The 17,200-nt window shown below is 39.5% G+C and overlaps 1 protein-coding gene across 6 annotated transcripts in view; it reads left to right on the forward strand.

Annotated features, from left to right (window-relative positions):
- Positions 1-13,180, forward strand: part of OCLN (occludin) — a 45,292-nt gene extending 32,112 nt beyond the window's left edge. For 5 of the 6 annotated variants that reach the window (XM_059916537.1, XM_059916538.1, XM_059916539.1 and 2 more), the window contains exons 5-9: positions 950-1,095; positions 6,211-6,426; positions 8,103-8,274; positions 10,618-10,659; positions 12,205-13,179. In XM_059916537.1, the coding sequence (XP_059772520.1) occupies positions 950-1,095; positions 6,211-6,426; positions 8,103-8,274; positions 10,618-10,659; positions 12,205-12,306 (678 nt within the window). In that variant the 3' untranslated portion in view covers positions 12,307-13,179. Of the gene's footprint in view, positions 1-949; positions 1,096-6,210; positions 6,427-8,102; positions 8,275-10,617; positions 10,660-12,204 lie in introns of all 6 variants that reach the window. The other variant, XM_059916542.1, reaches the window with a different exon arrangement.
- Positions 13,181-17,200: the final 4,020 nt, after the last annotated feature.

The raw sequence follows: 17,200 nt of genomic DNA on the forward strand, positions 1-17,200 counted from the left end.
TTGCTCTTTTTCACAGAAATAATTTTTAGTGTTATTTTAAGTTTTTTTTCTTTTCCCCCCACACCTTAGTTTTATTCCTTGACTTCAGACCAACTCAATGACTTGTCTGGGCTTAGCAGTTATTATTTTTCTGGCAGAAGTAGTATGCAATAATGTGAAGATTTTTAGGTGAAATTTAAAGAGTGTCGGACCTACTACATCTAACAGGTAATGTTGAGACTCTAATTGGCTATGCTTATTTATATACAAAACTTTCTCCCAAAGGTTCTCTGGGAAACCTTTCATGTTAACAAGGCATCATCTCCAATGTGTATTACTTCTTAGAACACATTCACTCACACATCAGAATGGAATAAGAAAGGTAGAGAGGGAAGGCAGTGATGCTATTAGTGATAGAGCCATTGAGAAAGTAAAGGGAGAACAGACAAATCTGTTACTAAAGAACCATAGCAGAAATCAGTTTGTGCTTCTTAATGTAGTTTTAACATTCCATGTTTAGGGTGAACGGATTGAGAAGAATCAATGTTCTTTGTCCTAGATTAGTGGTTTTCCAAGAGTGGTGCCCAGACAGCGGCATAAGCATTACCTTAGAACTTGTTAGAAATGAAAATTCTCGTTCTAACTCAGACCTAGGCCGGATAAAATGAGATTAGTCTTCCTAAGATGGGGTGGATAATTACTAAACCTAATCACATCAGGATGAGGATCAGGTAATTTGGATTTTTTTCTTGTTTGTAATTGATTCTGGATTTGTTAAACTAACAATAGCACCATTCCTGTGATTTGACTGTTAACACTGGATAATAACAAGGTAGTCAGATAGGTTAATAATATTTAATGAGCCCGATAAATATTAGGTAATTTTATATATGATATTTTTCTTTCATTTCTTCCCCCTTTTATGTTCCAGGCTAAATAATAACTGAGTCTCTTGGGACTGTTTCCTTAGGTTAAAAACGTTTCTGCAGGCACACAAGACATGCCTCCTCCCCTTTCTGACTACGTGGAGAGAGTGGACAGCCCCGTGGCCTACTCTTCCAATGGTAAAGTGAACGAGAAGCGACTGTATCCAGAGTCTTCCTATAAATCAACACCGTAAGTAGCGTCTTCCTTCTTTTGCTAGAATGAGTCTGAAAAAGTGAGTATTTGCATGTGTTTATAAATCAGTTGCTGTTTTGTGCCATTTGCCTTAAAAAAAAAAAACAAAACCCAACAGTTTTCACAAAGGCTGGAGACTGATCTCTGCCTTATAGGTGGAGGCAGAATGTGGTTCTTTCCTATTTCTGGTTTTGAAGTTTAGATGAGGGTGGAAGGGTATTACAGATTGATAGCAGAGCTAAGTGTGGTTCTCAGTCTCTCCTCCTGCCTGTAATTACTAGATCTCTTTTGCTGGGGGATATGAAACTGATAAAGCCTCTAGATTTTGTTTTACATGTGGTGTGAAAAACCTCACAGTGAGTTTCTGACCTAGAGTAGGTGCCATTCAGGTTATTGAAATAGTATCCCTGTTGCGGTTTTAGGTTACCCTGAAGCCTAAGTCTAATTCACCTTAATGACAAGAGAGAGATGTTGGGGATATTGTTAAGGACTTGGATGTAGTTTGCCTAAGGATGATAAATTAACGTTCCTGTATATAATTCTAGAACCCCGAGTTCCTTTGTAGACCAAAAAAATAAACCTTCCCTTTAGCTAATTTGATCGTTCTAAGTTAAAGGTTTATCTGCTGGGAAATTTTTGTTCAAAGTTTTATCTCCAACCTCCACCACCACTTAGGGGGCCGAGTTTGTAGAGATCCACTCTGAGTGCATAGTAGTTTGGGTGCCTGGAGTCCCTAAGATGACACCAGCAGCTGAGTTAAGTATGGAATCAGTTTGAAGAGAATAGATTTTATTATTACCCTGGAATGGAATTTGGAAGTAGACTGGCATTCTGCCTTACCCTCCATATATTTTATTTTATTTTATTTGGTCTTCAGCATCAAGCTTACTTTTGATTTCAGTTGTAAATGACTTGGAGGAAGAGCATTTTCTCTGTTCTTCTTCTCTTTGGATTTTGACAAAAGCCAAATCAGGTGAGGCTATGAGAGGCAGAGGTACACAGTAGAGATGCAGTCCTTGTAAAAGGTTCAAGCTATGATCTACATGACTTCCATGCATACAAAATAAATATCTATAATGCATCTTGTGACCAGCTGTGCCTCCAAATTAATTGTAAGGCCTGCAGGACTCCACAGCGTTCCCACATGCTGTCCCTTTTTATGAGAACTAAGATATTTTCACAAATTCATTTGGAACAATTTAAATATCTTACTTATTCTTCAATAGGCCAGTACATTCATGATGTAAAATTTATAAGGAGCAAAAGGGAATCCCTTTTGTCTCTAGCTGTCTAGTTTCTCTCCCCAGGGACAGCTAGTGTTACCAATTTCTTTTACGTCCTTCCAGAGGTTATTTTTAAATAAATATGCTGGCCAAATACGATGTTGGTTATTTTTGCCTTTTAAAAGACAATAGCATATTAAATGCATTGTTAGCAATATATCTTAGTGATTGTCCTTATCAGTATAGCGTTTACTGATCTGTTTTATAGCTACATAATATTCCATTAAATGGGTATACTAAAGTTTGTTTTATTAATCCCACATCGATGCACACTTTTCCCCAATGTTTTGTTATTACAGACCTCTGCAGAGAATGAACTTGCACATTTATCACTTTGCAAATATGTCAGTGTATCTGGAGGAGAAATATTAAAAGCACAATTGCTAGGTTAAAGGAAATTGCATATTTTATTTTGATAGATGTAGTCAAATTGTACTCCATATGGGTTGTACCAGTTTATACTCCCGGAGTACACCCTAGAAGTTTTTTGAAGGCCTGGAAAATGCAAATATGATGCTTAGTTTTAGAACCCAGCAGAAGGGGAGGATGGGGATGGTGCCAAGGTAAGGGATAACGAACGCAACAGTATGTAGTAATGACGGGAGGAACTTGCAGCCTCTGGCGGGTAATAGACATTGTTGATTGTTGTCTGTGGCAGAGCATTGAGCGCTACGGAGGATTCAGTGTACGTCCTCCTGGATGACGAAGGGATCTGTCTTTCCTCAGGTGTTTCTTGAAGGTGTTTAGTAACTCACCAGTGCCTCTCCTCCTTATTATTGTAGTGGATGGGGAAGGAATTAGAATCGGAACATTGTCTGAGGTCCAGGTTAAGAAAGAGGTACCTCAATACTAGGATGTTTTCCCCTCGAGGCATAACGTACATTCAGTAAAGGGCACTGATCTTGCTATACAGCTTGATGAGAGTTCACGCATGTGACCACTGAAGTAACTACCCTCAGACCGAGAGAGAGGCATTTCAAGCGCTCCAAAACGTTGTCTTCTCCACGGGTACCCCCCTTCCCCACCACCACTCTTTTGACGCCTGTCACCATATCACAGTTCTTATAAAATGGAATCATGTGGAAATTATTCTGGTGTCTGGCTCCTTTTGCTCTCACCATAATGTCCTAACCTTAGAATTTTAAGGCAGTTAGAATTAATCCTGGATTAGGAGACAGCAGAATGTAGCTGAAGATGGTTTCTTCTCCACCCTCTCTAAGTGAATTTGGGAGGTAGTAGGTACACTCCCTACTCTCTTTTCCACACCCAGGGTGAATTAACCTTTGTAAATCGAAGAAGTGGAGTGCTGATGCGATGCAGAGCTTTCAGGGCCGGCTGACACCTTAGAGTGCCCAATGAGACCATTGTCTGGTAGTAGTATTTAGGCTGGTAGGATAATCTGTTAGGGCTTTTACGCGGGTTGTAGGAATTCACTGGTTCGCCTAAGGCCCAGAGATGGTGCTAGCTTCGGGCACAGCATGATCCAGGGACTCAGAAGATATCAGGGTTCTTGTTGCTATGCTGGTGTTATTCTCAGTACAGCTTCTTTTGTAGCAGACTAGCCATGCACATTCCCCAGGCTGTCTTGATCTTCTAGCACCAGATTCAGAGAATGGAATTTACTTTCCCAAAACTTACATATCAAATCTATTGGAAAGATTCTGATTGGTCCTTTTTGGGTCCAGGAAGATGGAGTTCTCTGGTTGGCAAGGCTTGGATATTCCCCTCAGTGATGATGGCAGTTTTAAAATACCATGTATATCATGGATGTCATTCCGACAGTCATGACACTGATGTGATCATGCATTTTGTTTCTCTCTCCTCCCTGATACTGGGTGTCCTCAGTAAAGAGGATTCTTGTGAATGTCTTTTCAATTCAGTAATTACCTTGAACCCCTGCCATGTACTGGGCCAGGTGCCCCTGGGAATACGGAGTTCGTGTTCCCATGGAGGTTGCAATACAACAGAGGCGGAAGGAAGTGCCAATAACTACAATGTTGGGGTGAGATAGAGCAGCAAAGGCATGTGAGGGTGTGTGTGTGTGTGTGTGTGTGTGTGTGTGTGTGTGTGTGTGTGAGAGAATAGAACAAGTTTAAAAAAGAAGGAAGTCAAAAACTACACAAGGGCAGATTTCCGCACCTAGGGGACTGAGTCAGATACTGAGGAAAGTATACAGGTGGTTACTTCTGGCTTGTGCAGATTTTCGACCTAATCAGACTTGTCTCTAAAAGCAGGTTTGAAGGTGACTAAGAGTGCACATATCCCCTAACTGTTACATTTATATATACTTTTCTTGCCAAGCATTTCGTTTTTAGCTTTCATATTGTATCAAGTTATTGTTTAGTGTTTGAAAGGGTGTAGGAAGAGGGGAGATGGAAAACTTCTAAGGTGAAGATTTATAATATCAATATCTAATATAAAATTACAGGAGAAGGGCCGCCTTGATATTTTGGGGTTTTTTCTAATTTCTTTTGCCCTTTAGCATCCTCCCCCTCTGGCCCCCAGCACTTCAAACAAACCCACTGCATTCTAAAGGTTTTATTTGCCACCTCAAAGCTAAGAAGCATAGTACCTGGCAGAGTGTCTAGGAACTCATTAATCATTGACTCACAGAGAAAGTCACATTTTCCTTCCTTTAGAAGTAGCATTAACAGAGCACTCAAAGCCATGTTAACCTGGATAAATTTAGAAAGAAGAAATAAATATCAGCCCTCCCCAGCCACCACCCCTCCTAAAGCTTTAGGAGTCTATAAGAAATTAATAAGTGTGATTAGAAATCTAAGACTTTGGCAACAGTTAGAACCAAGCAGTTTTGGATCACCTAGAAAACAGTCCACCTCGTGGATAAAGCTCAAGATGACAGTTCTGTAAGTTGAAAGCAATTAAAAAAAAAAAATTCTTCAGACTTTTAAATAGTTGACTTGAATAGCAAGGCTGATGTTGGAAAGTCTCAGGTGCCTTGTTTCTCCTCTTGCCCTTCTCCAGCTCTGCTACAAGGGGAAAGCGCAGCTTTGCATTTCTGTTACTCAGAAGTAGTCTACAGTTGCCACAGCTCTTGGTCTTTTATTCCATGTTAGGCTTCGTTTTTCTGCTTGTGGCAGAAACATTATATGCAATCAAAAATCTGATGCAATATTAAATAATTGGCGTTAGAAAAATAAGTGTAATGTGAACTCTTCCATTTCATTCATTGTACGGGGCTTCAGGATTAACAGTGCAATTTTAAAAAGAAGTCTTAACGAACTCTTTCATCTATTACAATATAAAGCTTTTTAGGTTTTTTGTTTTTAGGTTTTTTAGTTTAAATTTTCAGTATTTTTCATTTTTCAACATTGTATCTTGAAAAGAGAATTGATACAGAGGAGTCTAAAATTAATATTACCAAGAGCTTATCTCTGAGAGTCAGCCTCTAAAGGTAGATATGTATGTGCATTCCTCTCCCCACTCAGCATTCCGTGGAAGTAGAAGAACCTGTAGAAAAGAGTCATGATTGTTATTTTCCTAACAGCCTTTTGTGGAGTAAGTCCCTGGCACGGGTCAGGTCAGTAATTCTCTTCCAGATCAGCGTGTTTCCTAAAGTGAAATCTTACATCCATTTTTCGTACAAGGTTTACTTATGAGCTCCCCTTACATCAGAGCCTTAAAGCTGTTCGTGTGTATTAGGGGAGCTGGGCTGGTGCTGGGTTGAGCGCAGGAAGCTGGGGATCTGCCCAGTGCTGGGCAGGTGGCTGGTTGAGTGAATGCGGCCCACGTGTTGCTGCCCTCTGTGGTCTCGGTGCTCTGACAAAAGCTGGTAATGCTCACGGACAGATGATTCCTGTTTTGTTAGGGTGCCTGAAGTGGCTCAGGAGCTGCCAGTGACTTCACCTGTGGAGGACTTCCGGCAGCCTCATTACAGCAACAGTGGTAACTTGGAGACGCTTTCAAAAAGGGCTCCCTCGAAGGGCAGGGCAGGAAAGTCGAGGAGATCAGAGCAAGACCACTATGAAACAGACTACACGACGGGCGGCGAGTCCTGTGATGAGCTGGAGGAGGACTGGATCAGGTACTGGGGCGCCTCTTGCTGGAACCCCTTGCGCACCTGATGATTATACAGCCAGGTTTTGGTGGTGTCGCCTCCTCAACTGGGGTGGGTGGTACAGCTTCATTCTTTGCCAACCAGGGCTGGAGACAGTTTCTTGATACTTTTTTTTTCCCCTAAGTACTCCTTTATAATAAAGATTGACCTGGAGGGAATGTGTTTGGCTTAATAGCACTTTGGCTTAAAAACACTTTCAGCGCAGCTCCACAAAATGACTGATAAACTTCGCCACTGCTGTATGCTTTTACCAATAGTCACCCAAGAAAGGTTTTTCGAATAAATGAAATACAAGTATAGAGGAACTTTGTTTTACTAATTATAAAATTCCGGACCAGTGCTATGGCTTTCCTTTGGCGTTTACTTTTAAGTTAAGCTTTCACGATGAGACCAGAGAGTCTTTTAAAAGTTTAATCCAGAGGACTTTGGCAAACAGTTTTGTAAACAGTGGAGTTAACAATTTAGTGTCGTGGTTAAGTTACTTTGTGTGTCAGTGGTTTTGTTCTAGTCCATCATTGCCAGCTGTACTCGTGTATGACCTGTAGCCTTCTTTTGCCCAAGTATTCTGAGGAATGGGACACAAATCAGAAATATTTGCTGTGTGGTTAATCAAAACATTGCTTCTCAAGGTATTAGGAGGGATGGATGGGGCAAGTATAGCTAGAAGTGCCGTACTCACTGGTGGCTCTCATATTTCATCTCCCCCTTACCCCTCAAGAGTTTTGGCCTAGTTCAGTCATCTGTCTATAAAATATTTGCCTGTCTTGTATCATGCAAGATTTAAATGAAAACTTTTCGAAATTCTGAATTCTTGTTTCCCTTCTGAGCAAATCATTTAATTTCTCCTGTCTGTAAAATGGAGATATTTAGACTGTCTTAGATATGACATTTAAAATTCCATATTGCTATGAAGTTCCTTAGTCCCGTGAAACAGTTCAGAGTATTTCCTCAGTGGATTATGGGTGGTTAATAGCATCACTGTCGTATGTAAAGAATAGCTGGCATATTGAGAGATACAAGTGGTACAGAATTTCAGGGTTTTTTTAATAGCTTAACACATTGCCAGATTATTTTTACAATGAGCATACATTTTCATACATGTACTTTTTAATGTCTACTTTTACAATCAAAGTGATTTCTATTAAGGAGAAACAAGATCCCCCCTGCCGCCCCAACCAAAAAATTGCTCAAAACAGTCTGAAAACTGTAGGTGGTAGCAGAAAACAGCCAGCTGCCAGTCAGCTGCTCTGCCACTGAAGTGATGAAAATATCCTTTGAGTTCCACAATTCCAGTTTTAACACTTCTAACGTTAAGTATCCATTCTCATGTGGTGTGGTGTATTCAGAATAAATGAGTTCCTAAGACAACCCTGAAATTTCATAAATGATTTTCAACTTATTTCTAAAAATCAGTAGGCATGGTTTTTTTTAAAAAACATGAGCAGCAACGTAAAAAGCATAATCATTCTTAAAAGAACTCATTTGCATCCCACCTTTCTCTACCCATAAGCAACAACAACAAAAACAAAACCAAGAGAATGTCAGTCTCCACATCCCACCAGCTTATCATCTTTGAGGAAGAAGCACTGGATCTTAGGTCTGCTAAGGATACATAAGTAATCATTTTCTCACTGAATTTTTAGGGAATATCCACCTATCACTTCAGATCAACAAAGACAACTCTACAAGAGGAATTTTGACACTGGCCTGCAGGAATACAAGAGCTTACAGGCAGAGCTTGATGAGATCAATAAAGAACTCTCTCGTCTGGATAAAGAACTGGATGACTATAGAGAAGAGAGTGAAGAGTACATGGTAAATTGAAATCTGATAATTATATATTACATAGAATTTTATTCTAATCTATGGAGTACATTATCCTTTATACTAATATTGATACAGATTTTGCTAGTAATTATCAAACTGTAATTTCATTGAAGAGTAATTGAAATCAAGTCTTAGATTAAAGTCTTTCCAAATTGAAAAGTGTACTAACGTAGTTAAGAATTACAAAGCAATGGTCTGTGTACATATTGAATTGGCCAAAAAGTTCGTTCGGGTTCGTCCATAATCCATCCCTTCCTGCTTAAAAGAAAATAGCTACACATTAGTTTTTCTATTTATAAACAAAGTTCACTCTTTCTGTAAAAATTTCAAATAATACAGAATTACATACAGAAAAATAAATTGCCTTAAATTTTGTCACCAAAATATTAGTTGTTAAAATGTCCCCTCTGTGCAGAAGTGCACCTAGACACAATCTTTGATAAAGAATCATAAGTTTTACTTATATCCTTCCTGCTTTTTTACTCAATAATAGCTTATGGCTCTTTTTTTTTTTTTTTTTCCTTGATCACCTGGCTGGAGTAGTGTTTGTCCATGTAAAGTTACTCATTACTTTTTAACCCCCATCTCCATATTGTGCTCTTTAGAAGGAAGTCACTATGCATAGATCACACTTAAGGACTGGGGAATTATACTCCAGCGGTATACCTACACAAATTATTTGGAATTCGTCTGCATGGGAAATTTGTCACTTCCTCCCATTTATTTAATCATTTATGTCAGTATAGACTCATGGATATTTGTTTTATACTTTGGGTTATAATCCAATACTACTTCGTTTTGTTCCTTGAATTGTTTTAGCTAGGACCATTGGGAACTCTTCTGGTTGCCTCCTGTGTTTCTTTGAGATATCCCCATCATTGTGAAGGTTTTTCTTTTTAAATACTTACTGGCACTGCTTATATCTTGCTTTTTTATTCAACAATAATTTGTGGTTATCACTTCATGTCAATGATAAAGATCTACTTACTGAGAAAATATTTTTATGTGTTAAAAAAATAACTCCACAATTTTCAATTTTGTGGTTGTACCATAATTTACTTGAGTGATCCTCTATGAATAGACATTTAGGTATGTCTCCCCACTGCCACACATACACTCTGCCCCTACTAGTAATACACTGATGAACCTCTCCATCCTTACACACTTACCCACTTAGCTGCTAGAACGAATTCCAGAATGTGAAATTGCTGAGTCAGAGGTTAGTACATTTAAACTTTTGTTGCAAGAGTGCCCTCCAGAAAGATTATATCAACTGTATTCCTGCTAGTAATGCTCTAGAGGCTCCTCTGACCCACATCTCACTAACATTTTATGTCTGAAAAATTACTGACTTGTGTCTTAGATAGCAGTATTTAAACTTTTTTATCACATCATGTATTTATTGGAACTTCATAGTCCTTTTATGAAATACCCTTTGCCATTTTTAATTGGGGTGATCTGCTTTCCGGTTTCGAAGTATTTGCTTCGTATATAGTTTGATTTATTTATTGTTTTCTTTTATGGCTTCTCTATGGTATCATAAACCTTTCTTATCCAATCAATGCTTATTCATTGTTACTGTGTCCTTGATGTGGAAGTGCTGAGGTTACAGAGACAAATCATGTTTCCACCCTCAAAGAGCTCATATTCAAAGGGAGAAACTGACACCTAAACAACTTTGACAATGGGACTAATGCCATATTTACGTTATGTATAGAAAGTACTGTAACTAACTTCTCTGAGAAGGAATAAAGTCTGCTGAAGGCCTGGAGAGTTTAGAGGAGGCTTCACTGAGAGGTAACCAGTACACATTCTCCAGACAGTAGGGGAGGTACATGAGTACAGCTATAAGGGGAACGTGATGGAAATCTGGAAGCATTAATGTGCTTAATTTTTTAAAGAATTGCAAATGGTGGGCACGGAGACTGGAAAGGTAGGAGACTAGATTAGTAGAGAATTTAATGGAGTGCTTAGACCAGTTTTATAATGGGATGTAACCTGATCAGAGCCGTGCTTTATGAAAAAGTTCTCTGGGGTCTACGTGCCACGTGGACTGGCATGGGGAGAGGTGAGAGGCAACAGAACAAATAGTTACCTGTCTGTGTGAGTGGAATGTGAGAAGTATCTTAATGTCATAAATTTCCCGTCACTGGATTCCTCAGGTCCTCCTACTGACCATAATAGTTTTGAGAACTTTAAGACTTCGTTATTTTAATTCCCTATATTTTTGTCATAAGATGACATTTTTAGCTTCAAAATATAACATCAGGAGTGTTATTTTTGGAAGAGAAAATGCCCCACTAAACATATTCCTTTGTTTCTCATTAATAGGCTGCTGCTGATGAATACAACAGACTGAAACAAGTTAAGGGAGTAAGTATCCCAGATTGTAAGATTCTTTTAGGAAGAACTTATCTATTATGTGCTTTTCATTTAACCTTTAGAATGACTCTGAATACCTTGTCACACATGCACTGATTATAGACAAAAGGCCCTATAATTGCAAGATGAAAACGGTAAGAAGTTGGAACCTTAATTTCGGTTGTTTGCAACTACAACCAGCACTGATGCAAAAAAAAAAAAAAATTTTTTTTTTTTAGTTTGAAGTATACATACAGAAAAATACACGGATTGTAAGTATACAACTTGGTAAATTTTCACAGAGCAACCACACACCTTTGTACCTGGCATCCCAATAAAGAAATACATTTCGTAGTACCCCTTGTATGCTCATCCAATTTTTACACTCAACCCAGAGGTAACCACCATCCTAAGTTCTAACATCATGTATTAGTATTGCCTATTTTGAACTTTATATAAATGGAATCATACAGTATGTAATTTGTGTGTGATTTCTTTTGCTCAGTATTGTTTGTGAGAATCATTCAGATGGTGGCATGAAGCAGTGGTTCGTTTTTAAGTGTGTATGCACACAGGCACACATTTGCTAGGTATATACATAGTCATGAAATTGCAAGGTCATTGAGCAAGTGGGGATCCTGCCTTGGGTAGGGACTGTCAACAGCATCCCTGGTTTGTGCCACTTTACATTCCTAACAAGCAGTGTGGATTCCTATTGCTCCATATCCTTGCCAACACTTGGCATCATCAGTCTTCTTTTTGTTTTTCTCCTTTGGCCACACAGCGCGGCTTGTGGGATCTTACTTCCCCAGCAAGGGATCGAACCCGGGCCCTCAGCAATAAAAGCACAGAGTCCCAACCACCCATTGGACTGCCAGGGAATTTCCCAGCATCATCAGTCTTTATTGCCTTAAAACATTTTTGGTTTTTAAAAGACTTTATATTAATTTTTAAAATTCCAAAAGTCATTAATTTTTTTTTGGCTGTGCTGCGCGACTTGTGGGATCTTAGTTCCCAGACCAGGGATCAAACCCGGGCCCACGGCAGTGAAAGTGCCGAGTCTTAACCGCTGGACCACCAGGGAATTCCCAGAACATCATGAATTTAAATTCAAGAGTTTAAAAACGTACATAGTAAAATTTCCTGTCTCACTCCCCATTTACCCTGTTTCTTTATTCTAAGTAAATCCATATCACCCAGTTTCTTGTTTTACTGATTTTTTTTTTTTTTTAAATCATGTTTTAGCAAAAAAAGGCCGATAAATTTTCTTGGTGACTTTACAAATCATTAGAAATGAGTGTATCCTTTGTAAAACTCAGGTTAGAAGATATGATTGAGAAAAGAGAATCAGCTGCTCATGTGGTTAGAGATAACTGCCAGGTGCCTTATGCATGTCACTTCGTTTAACACTCCCTGCAATTCTATATGACTAACGCTCCCCTTTTGTTGTTGTTCACCTCTGCCTTCCCAGCAGCTAAAACATAACTCGTTTTTAGTTTGTTCAATTTACGCGATTCTTTTTTCTCCCCCCCCCCCTTTTTTCCCCCCCTTTTTTAGTCTGCAGATTACAAAAGTAAGAAGAATTATTGCAAGCAGTTGAAGAGCAAATTGTCACACATTAAGAAGATGGTTGGAGATTATGATCGACGGAAAACATAGATAGCGGATGCCACATTGTTAGGTTAAGAAGTATCTGACTGACATCTCTGCAATGTTATCAGGAGTCAAAATGACTTTGGACTCTAACCTGGGAGGCCAAATCTTTGTGATCATTACAGAGTTTTGGTAGTTTTAATATCATCAGTATTGAAGCATTTTATAAATAGCTTTTGATAATCAACTGGGCTGAACACTCCAAGTAAGGATTTTATGCTTTAAACATTGGTTCTTGTATTAAGAACTTTTGTTTGAGGTTTTTAAACCTCTAAGGAAGGTCCTGGAGTACACTGTGCTGTGAACTTTCACACCCTAGGCAATCAGGTCTTAATACCTAAGTACGCTCATTGGGTCTTGTAGGGGATAGTTTAATTCTCCCAGAATTCTCCCTTCAGATAACTGTTACTTATAATCATTTATTTTCAGATAAGGAAACTGGGGCCCTGCAATAAAGTCTCTGAAGTGAAACTGCTTGTTGCCTAGCTTGCAGTTTTGGTTAAGTCTGTTTTATGACTCCATTGATAAAGTCCCTGGCCTTTTCCTATTTTAGCTACTACGGATACTGAGTCCTACCAGCCTCCCTATTGATTTTTTTCTGTGTATAAATGCTTAAGAGCTTTTTATTTCATGTTATCCTGGTAATAAAGATCATGTAAAAGTAACAAATGTGTGAAATTTGAAGATTGTAAATATATGTTTACTTTTTAAAAATCAAAGTTTAAACCTACTGGTTAGAATTTTGTTGTGTATTTTTAAATGCTTTTTATCTTTTATGGTTTACATGCTTTTTTTAAACCAACTAGCCTTTTCCATTATATCAAAGTATCCAATTACATTTATAATTCAATTGTGACTTGAATTGTATCTTACGGGAATTTTCAAGTTTTGTACATATTTTATAATTATTAAAACTGGTGTTTCCTTTCTATAATGTACCTTTTTGATGTCATTAGTGCTGTTAATATTAAGCTATGGAAAACTACACTCAGAAGTTGTATCTGTTACTGTTTTAAACTATTTTGGGTGCTGTGCTGGTTGGTAGCTTCCTAAATCCTTTGGCTAACAGAAGGCTGATTTGTCTGGAAATGGAATCCAATATCATAAAACACCAAATTATTTCAAATGGTGCCCTTAAATCTCAGCATTTTTTTTAATTCAGTTTTTTTCTGGTAAAGTAGAATTAGCTGATAATACTGGATATATAGCTAACCAAGTGGATTGTGATTATCCCCTCAGTTTGGAACTCTCATTTAAGTATATTGTTCTTAATATGTAAGTCTGAATCATTTTCCAAAGATAAAAATAAGGTTTCCATTATAACACTGATACAGTTCTTCAAGTTGAAGAAATTCTTAATTTTCTATGTGCTGCTCATACTACAAAAGGTAATAAATAGTTTATGTTTTTCATATCTTTTGAATTCATACCAAATGGTAAGGACTCTATCGAGCAACTTAATTGATTTTTTTTTGAAAGGTATATGTCTTTTTTTTTTTTTAATTTATTTATATTTATTTTTGGCTGTGTTGGGTCTTCGTTTCTGTGCGAGGGCTTTCTCTAGTTGCGGCGAGCGGGGGCCGCCCTACATCGCGGTGCGCGGGCCTCTCACCATTGCGGCCGCTCCCGTTGCGGAGCGCAGGCTCAGTAGTTGTGGCGCACGGGCTTAGTCGCTCCGCAGCATGTGGGATCTTCCCAGACCAGGGCTTGAACCCGTGTCCCCTGCATTGGCAGGCAGATTCTTAACCACTGCGCCACCAGGGAAGCCCTCAATTGATTTTTTTTTTTTAATTTTTATTTATTTATTTATTTATTTATTTATGGCTGTGTTGGGTCTTCGTTTCTGTGCGAGGGCTTTCTCTAGTTGCGGCAAGCGGGGGCCACTCTTCATCGCGGTGCGCGGGCCTCTCACTATCGCGGCCTCTCTTGTTGCGGAGCACAGGCTCCAGACGCGCAGGCTCAGTAGTTGTGGCTCACAGGCCTAGTTGCTCCGCAGCACGTGGGATCTTCCCAGACCAGGGCTCGAACCCGTGTCCCCTGCATTGGCAGGCGGATTCTCAACCACTGCGCCACCAGGGAAGCCCTCAATTGATTTTTATATGTCTTAAAATTTAAACTGAAGTCAGCACACTTAGTTTATGAAGGCAAGTTTGCCAGTGTTGTGACTGAACAAAACCATTCAGCTAAATGCAGAAAGTCAAATAGCATGAGTTTGCGCTGTAAAATTGTGCCATAAAATTGAACCTTGAAAGTTAAAAAAATCATTTTTCAAATGTACTTACACACATTTGATCTCTGAGCCAGAATCAGGGTGGTTCTTTTGTGTGGGGGGAGGTGGCTTTTTTTTTTCTTTTTTTTGTCTGTGCCATGCGGCTTGTGGGATCTTAGTTTCCTGACCAGGGATTGAACCCGTGCCCCCTGCAATGGAAGCGTGGAGTCCTAGCCACTGAACTGCCAGGGAATTCCCCTGGGGGGGTTGGCATTAACCATCGGGACATAACTTTGAAAAACCACTCAGGCAGTTTTCTAGTCTGGAAAATAGAGGTTTAGATTAGATTTAAGAGGTCTCTTCCATCTCTGACCTTCTGTGGTTATGTTTGCATTCTGCTTTCTGCTATTAACCATTGTTCCAAAGATTTTGTTGAAAAAGCGTGTGGTTCGGGATTTCCGTGGTGCAGTGGTTAAGAATCCGCATGCCAATGCAGGGGACATGGATTTGATCCTTGGTCCAGGAAGATCCCACATGCTGTGGAGCAACTAAGCCCGTGCGCCACAACTACTGAGCCTGCGCTCTAGAGTCTGCGAGCCACAACTACTGAGTCCAAGTGCCGCAACTACTGAAGCCCGTGCACCTAGAGCCTGTGCTCTGTGATAAGAGAAGCCACTGCAGTGAGAAGCCCACGCACCACAAGGAAGAGTAGCCCCCGCTTGCTGCGACTAGAGAAAGCCTGCATTCAGCAACGAAGACCCAATGCAGCCAAATAAATTAATAAATAAATTAAATAAGTATGGCCAGTTATACCTACTTTCCAAAGTCAAATGGTGAAAACAAGTTTTTAAAAGCAAACTGGGTTTTAAAAGTACATGTATCATCCCAATCCCATATGCTTGGTGTGTGCTGGGCACAGCTTTACGGTGTAAATTCTTTTTAGTTTTAGGCAGATAATTGCCTTATGTTTGGCATTGTGATAATTCATAGATAATGAACAAATGCTTTAAAAGATAGTATAGAGTTTACATATCAAGTTAAAGATTATCAGGTACTCTTATAAGCAACTCTGGAGGGTTTTAATGAGTCTCGAATGATTGAGGTTCCATCTAAAGGTATTGCAATAGGCAAGCTCATCTCTCCCAGTCTTTGAAGTTTACACTTTGAATTTCAGCTTGATTCCACCGGCTGAGCTGTTTGTGAATTTCCTAACTCTCTGGATTGTGTCCAGCCACCCATGGGCAGAGAACAGACTGTTCCATTCTTTATAGTTGTTGCTTAGTTTTACAAATTGAAACGTTTGACTAGGTTATATCATTTCTTTATTCTACCACTTTGTAAGCAATTAAAATATTGTGTTGGTCATAATAATGGCAAAAGATTACCATGGATTTATGCTTTTTTGTTTTGTTTTGCCTTATACCATTCCTACTTGATTCAAGATCTGAGACAGATATATTCAGAGGAGAGTAAACTTTACAGTTGGGAAAAGCTTGAATGATTCGGCCTCCTGTCTACAAATATGCTTTAAATTCTTTGGAGAGTCCTCTGTCCTTTTCCTGTTTTTCCACAAAGTCTTCCCAGACAGGTGGATAGTAAACATAAATGAGAAACTTGGGGCTTGGGGTTGTAACTGTTTGTTCTATAGGTGTGAATCCTGTCTTGGAACAGAATGGCTAATCAGAACAGAAGGAAAGAAAAGTGTGGGGTTTGTGGAAGGAAGGGAGGGAGGAAGGGGATACTAGGAAGGAAATAAAAGGAAAAAGGGTGGAGTTTGTGTGTGAGTCCTGTAAAGGAGTCAAAGATGTAGGGGAGGCAAAGATGGAAGCCAACTGGCACTGGGAATCAGCAATGCTAATTTCCCCTCCTCACCTTTTAAAGACAACATCAGAACTAAACAATGAGACCTTGTCTTCTGGGGAGAAATAAAAGGAGCTGGTTATGGAGTTGCCAAGATGTGATGTGCAAGCCCTGTAGGGTAGGTGGAAATAATCCCATCTTATAGATCAGACTTGGGTTGTGACTTGCTTCAGGTCACCCAGCTAGTGTGGCAGAGCCTGATTTTTAATTCACGTCTGTTCTTTCCACTGCTGTGCAGGATGGCTTCTGTTTATGTTTTTGAGGGGGAAGAATACATGGAAAGATTTTAGTACCAACAAAACAATATAGGCAACAGAGGGGAAGCGTGCGGTGATGGGGAAGCAAAAAGGTTCCGGCAGTTCCTTTCTCCTTTTCCTGGGCATAATCCTTTTCTGAGGCTTTGGGGTGCCTTGCCTCTCAATTTCTCAGATATGGGAAATGCTAGTAATTTTGTGTGTATTAGCAGATATCTCAAACAACTTGTTCAAAATTGAACTGATCTTACCAACCCCCCACCCTCTCAGTAATTGCAACTCCAGCCTTTCAGCTGCTCAGCAACAACCTTTGGAGTCATTGATTCTTTTTTCATAACAAACATCCAGTCTATTGACAAGATTGAGAATCCAGCCGTTTTTCACTAGCTGCACTGCCATCTGACAGTGCTTCGAGACCCGCACTTATGATTCAGTTGCCACCACTCATCCCCTGCTTGCCCATGCCGTCCCTCAAACACACCAATGTGCTTCCACCCCGGGGGCCTTTGTACTTGCAGCTGCCTTTCCCTGGAGAAATCTTTCCCTAAGTATCAGCACGGTTAACTCCCTCCCTCAT

Source organism: Balaenoptera ricei, chromosome 3, assembly GCF_028023285.1.
Source record: "Balaenoptera ricei isolate mBalRic1 chromosome 3, mBalRic1.hap2, whole genome shotgun sequence".
NCBI classification, from domain to species: domain Eukaryota; kingdom Metazoa; phylum Chordata; class Mammalia; order Artiodactyla; family Balaenopteridae; genus Balaenoptera; species Balaenoptera ricei.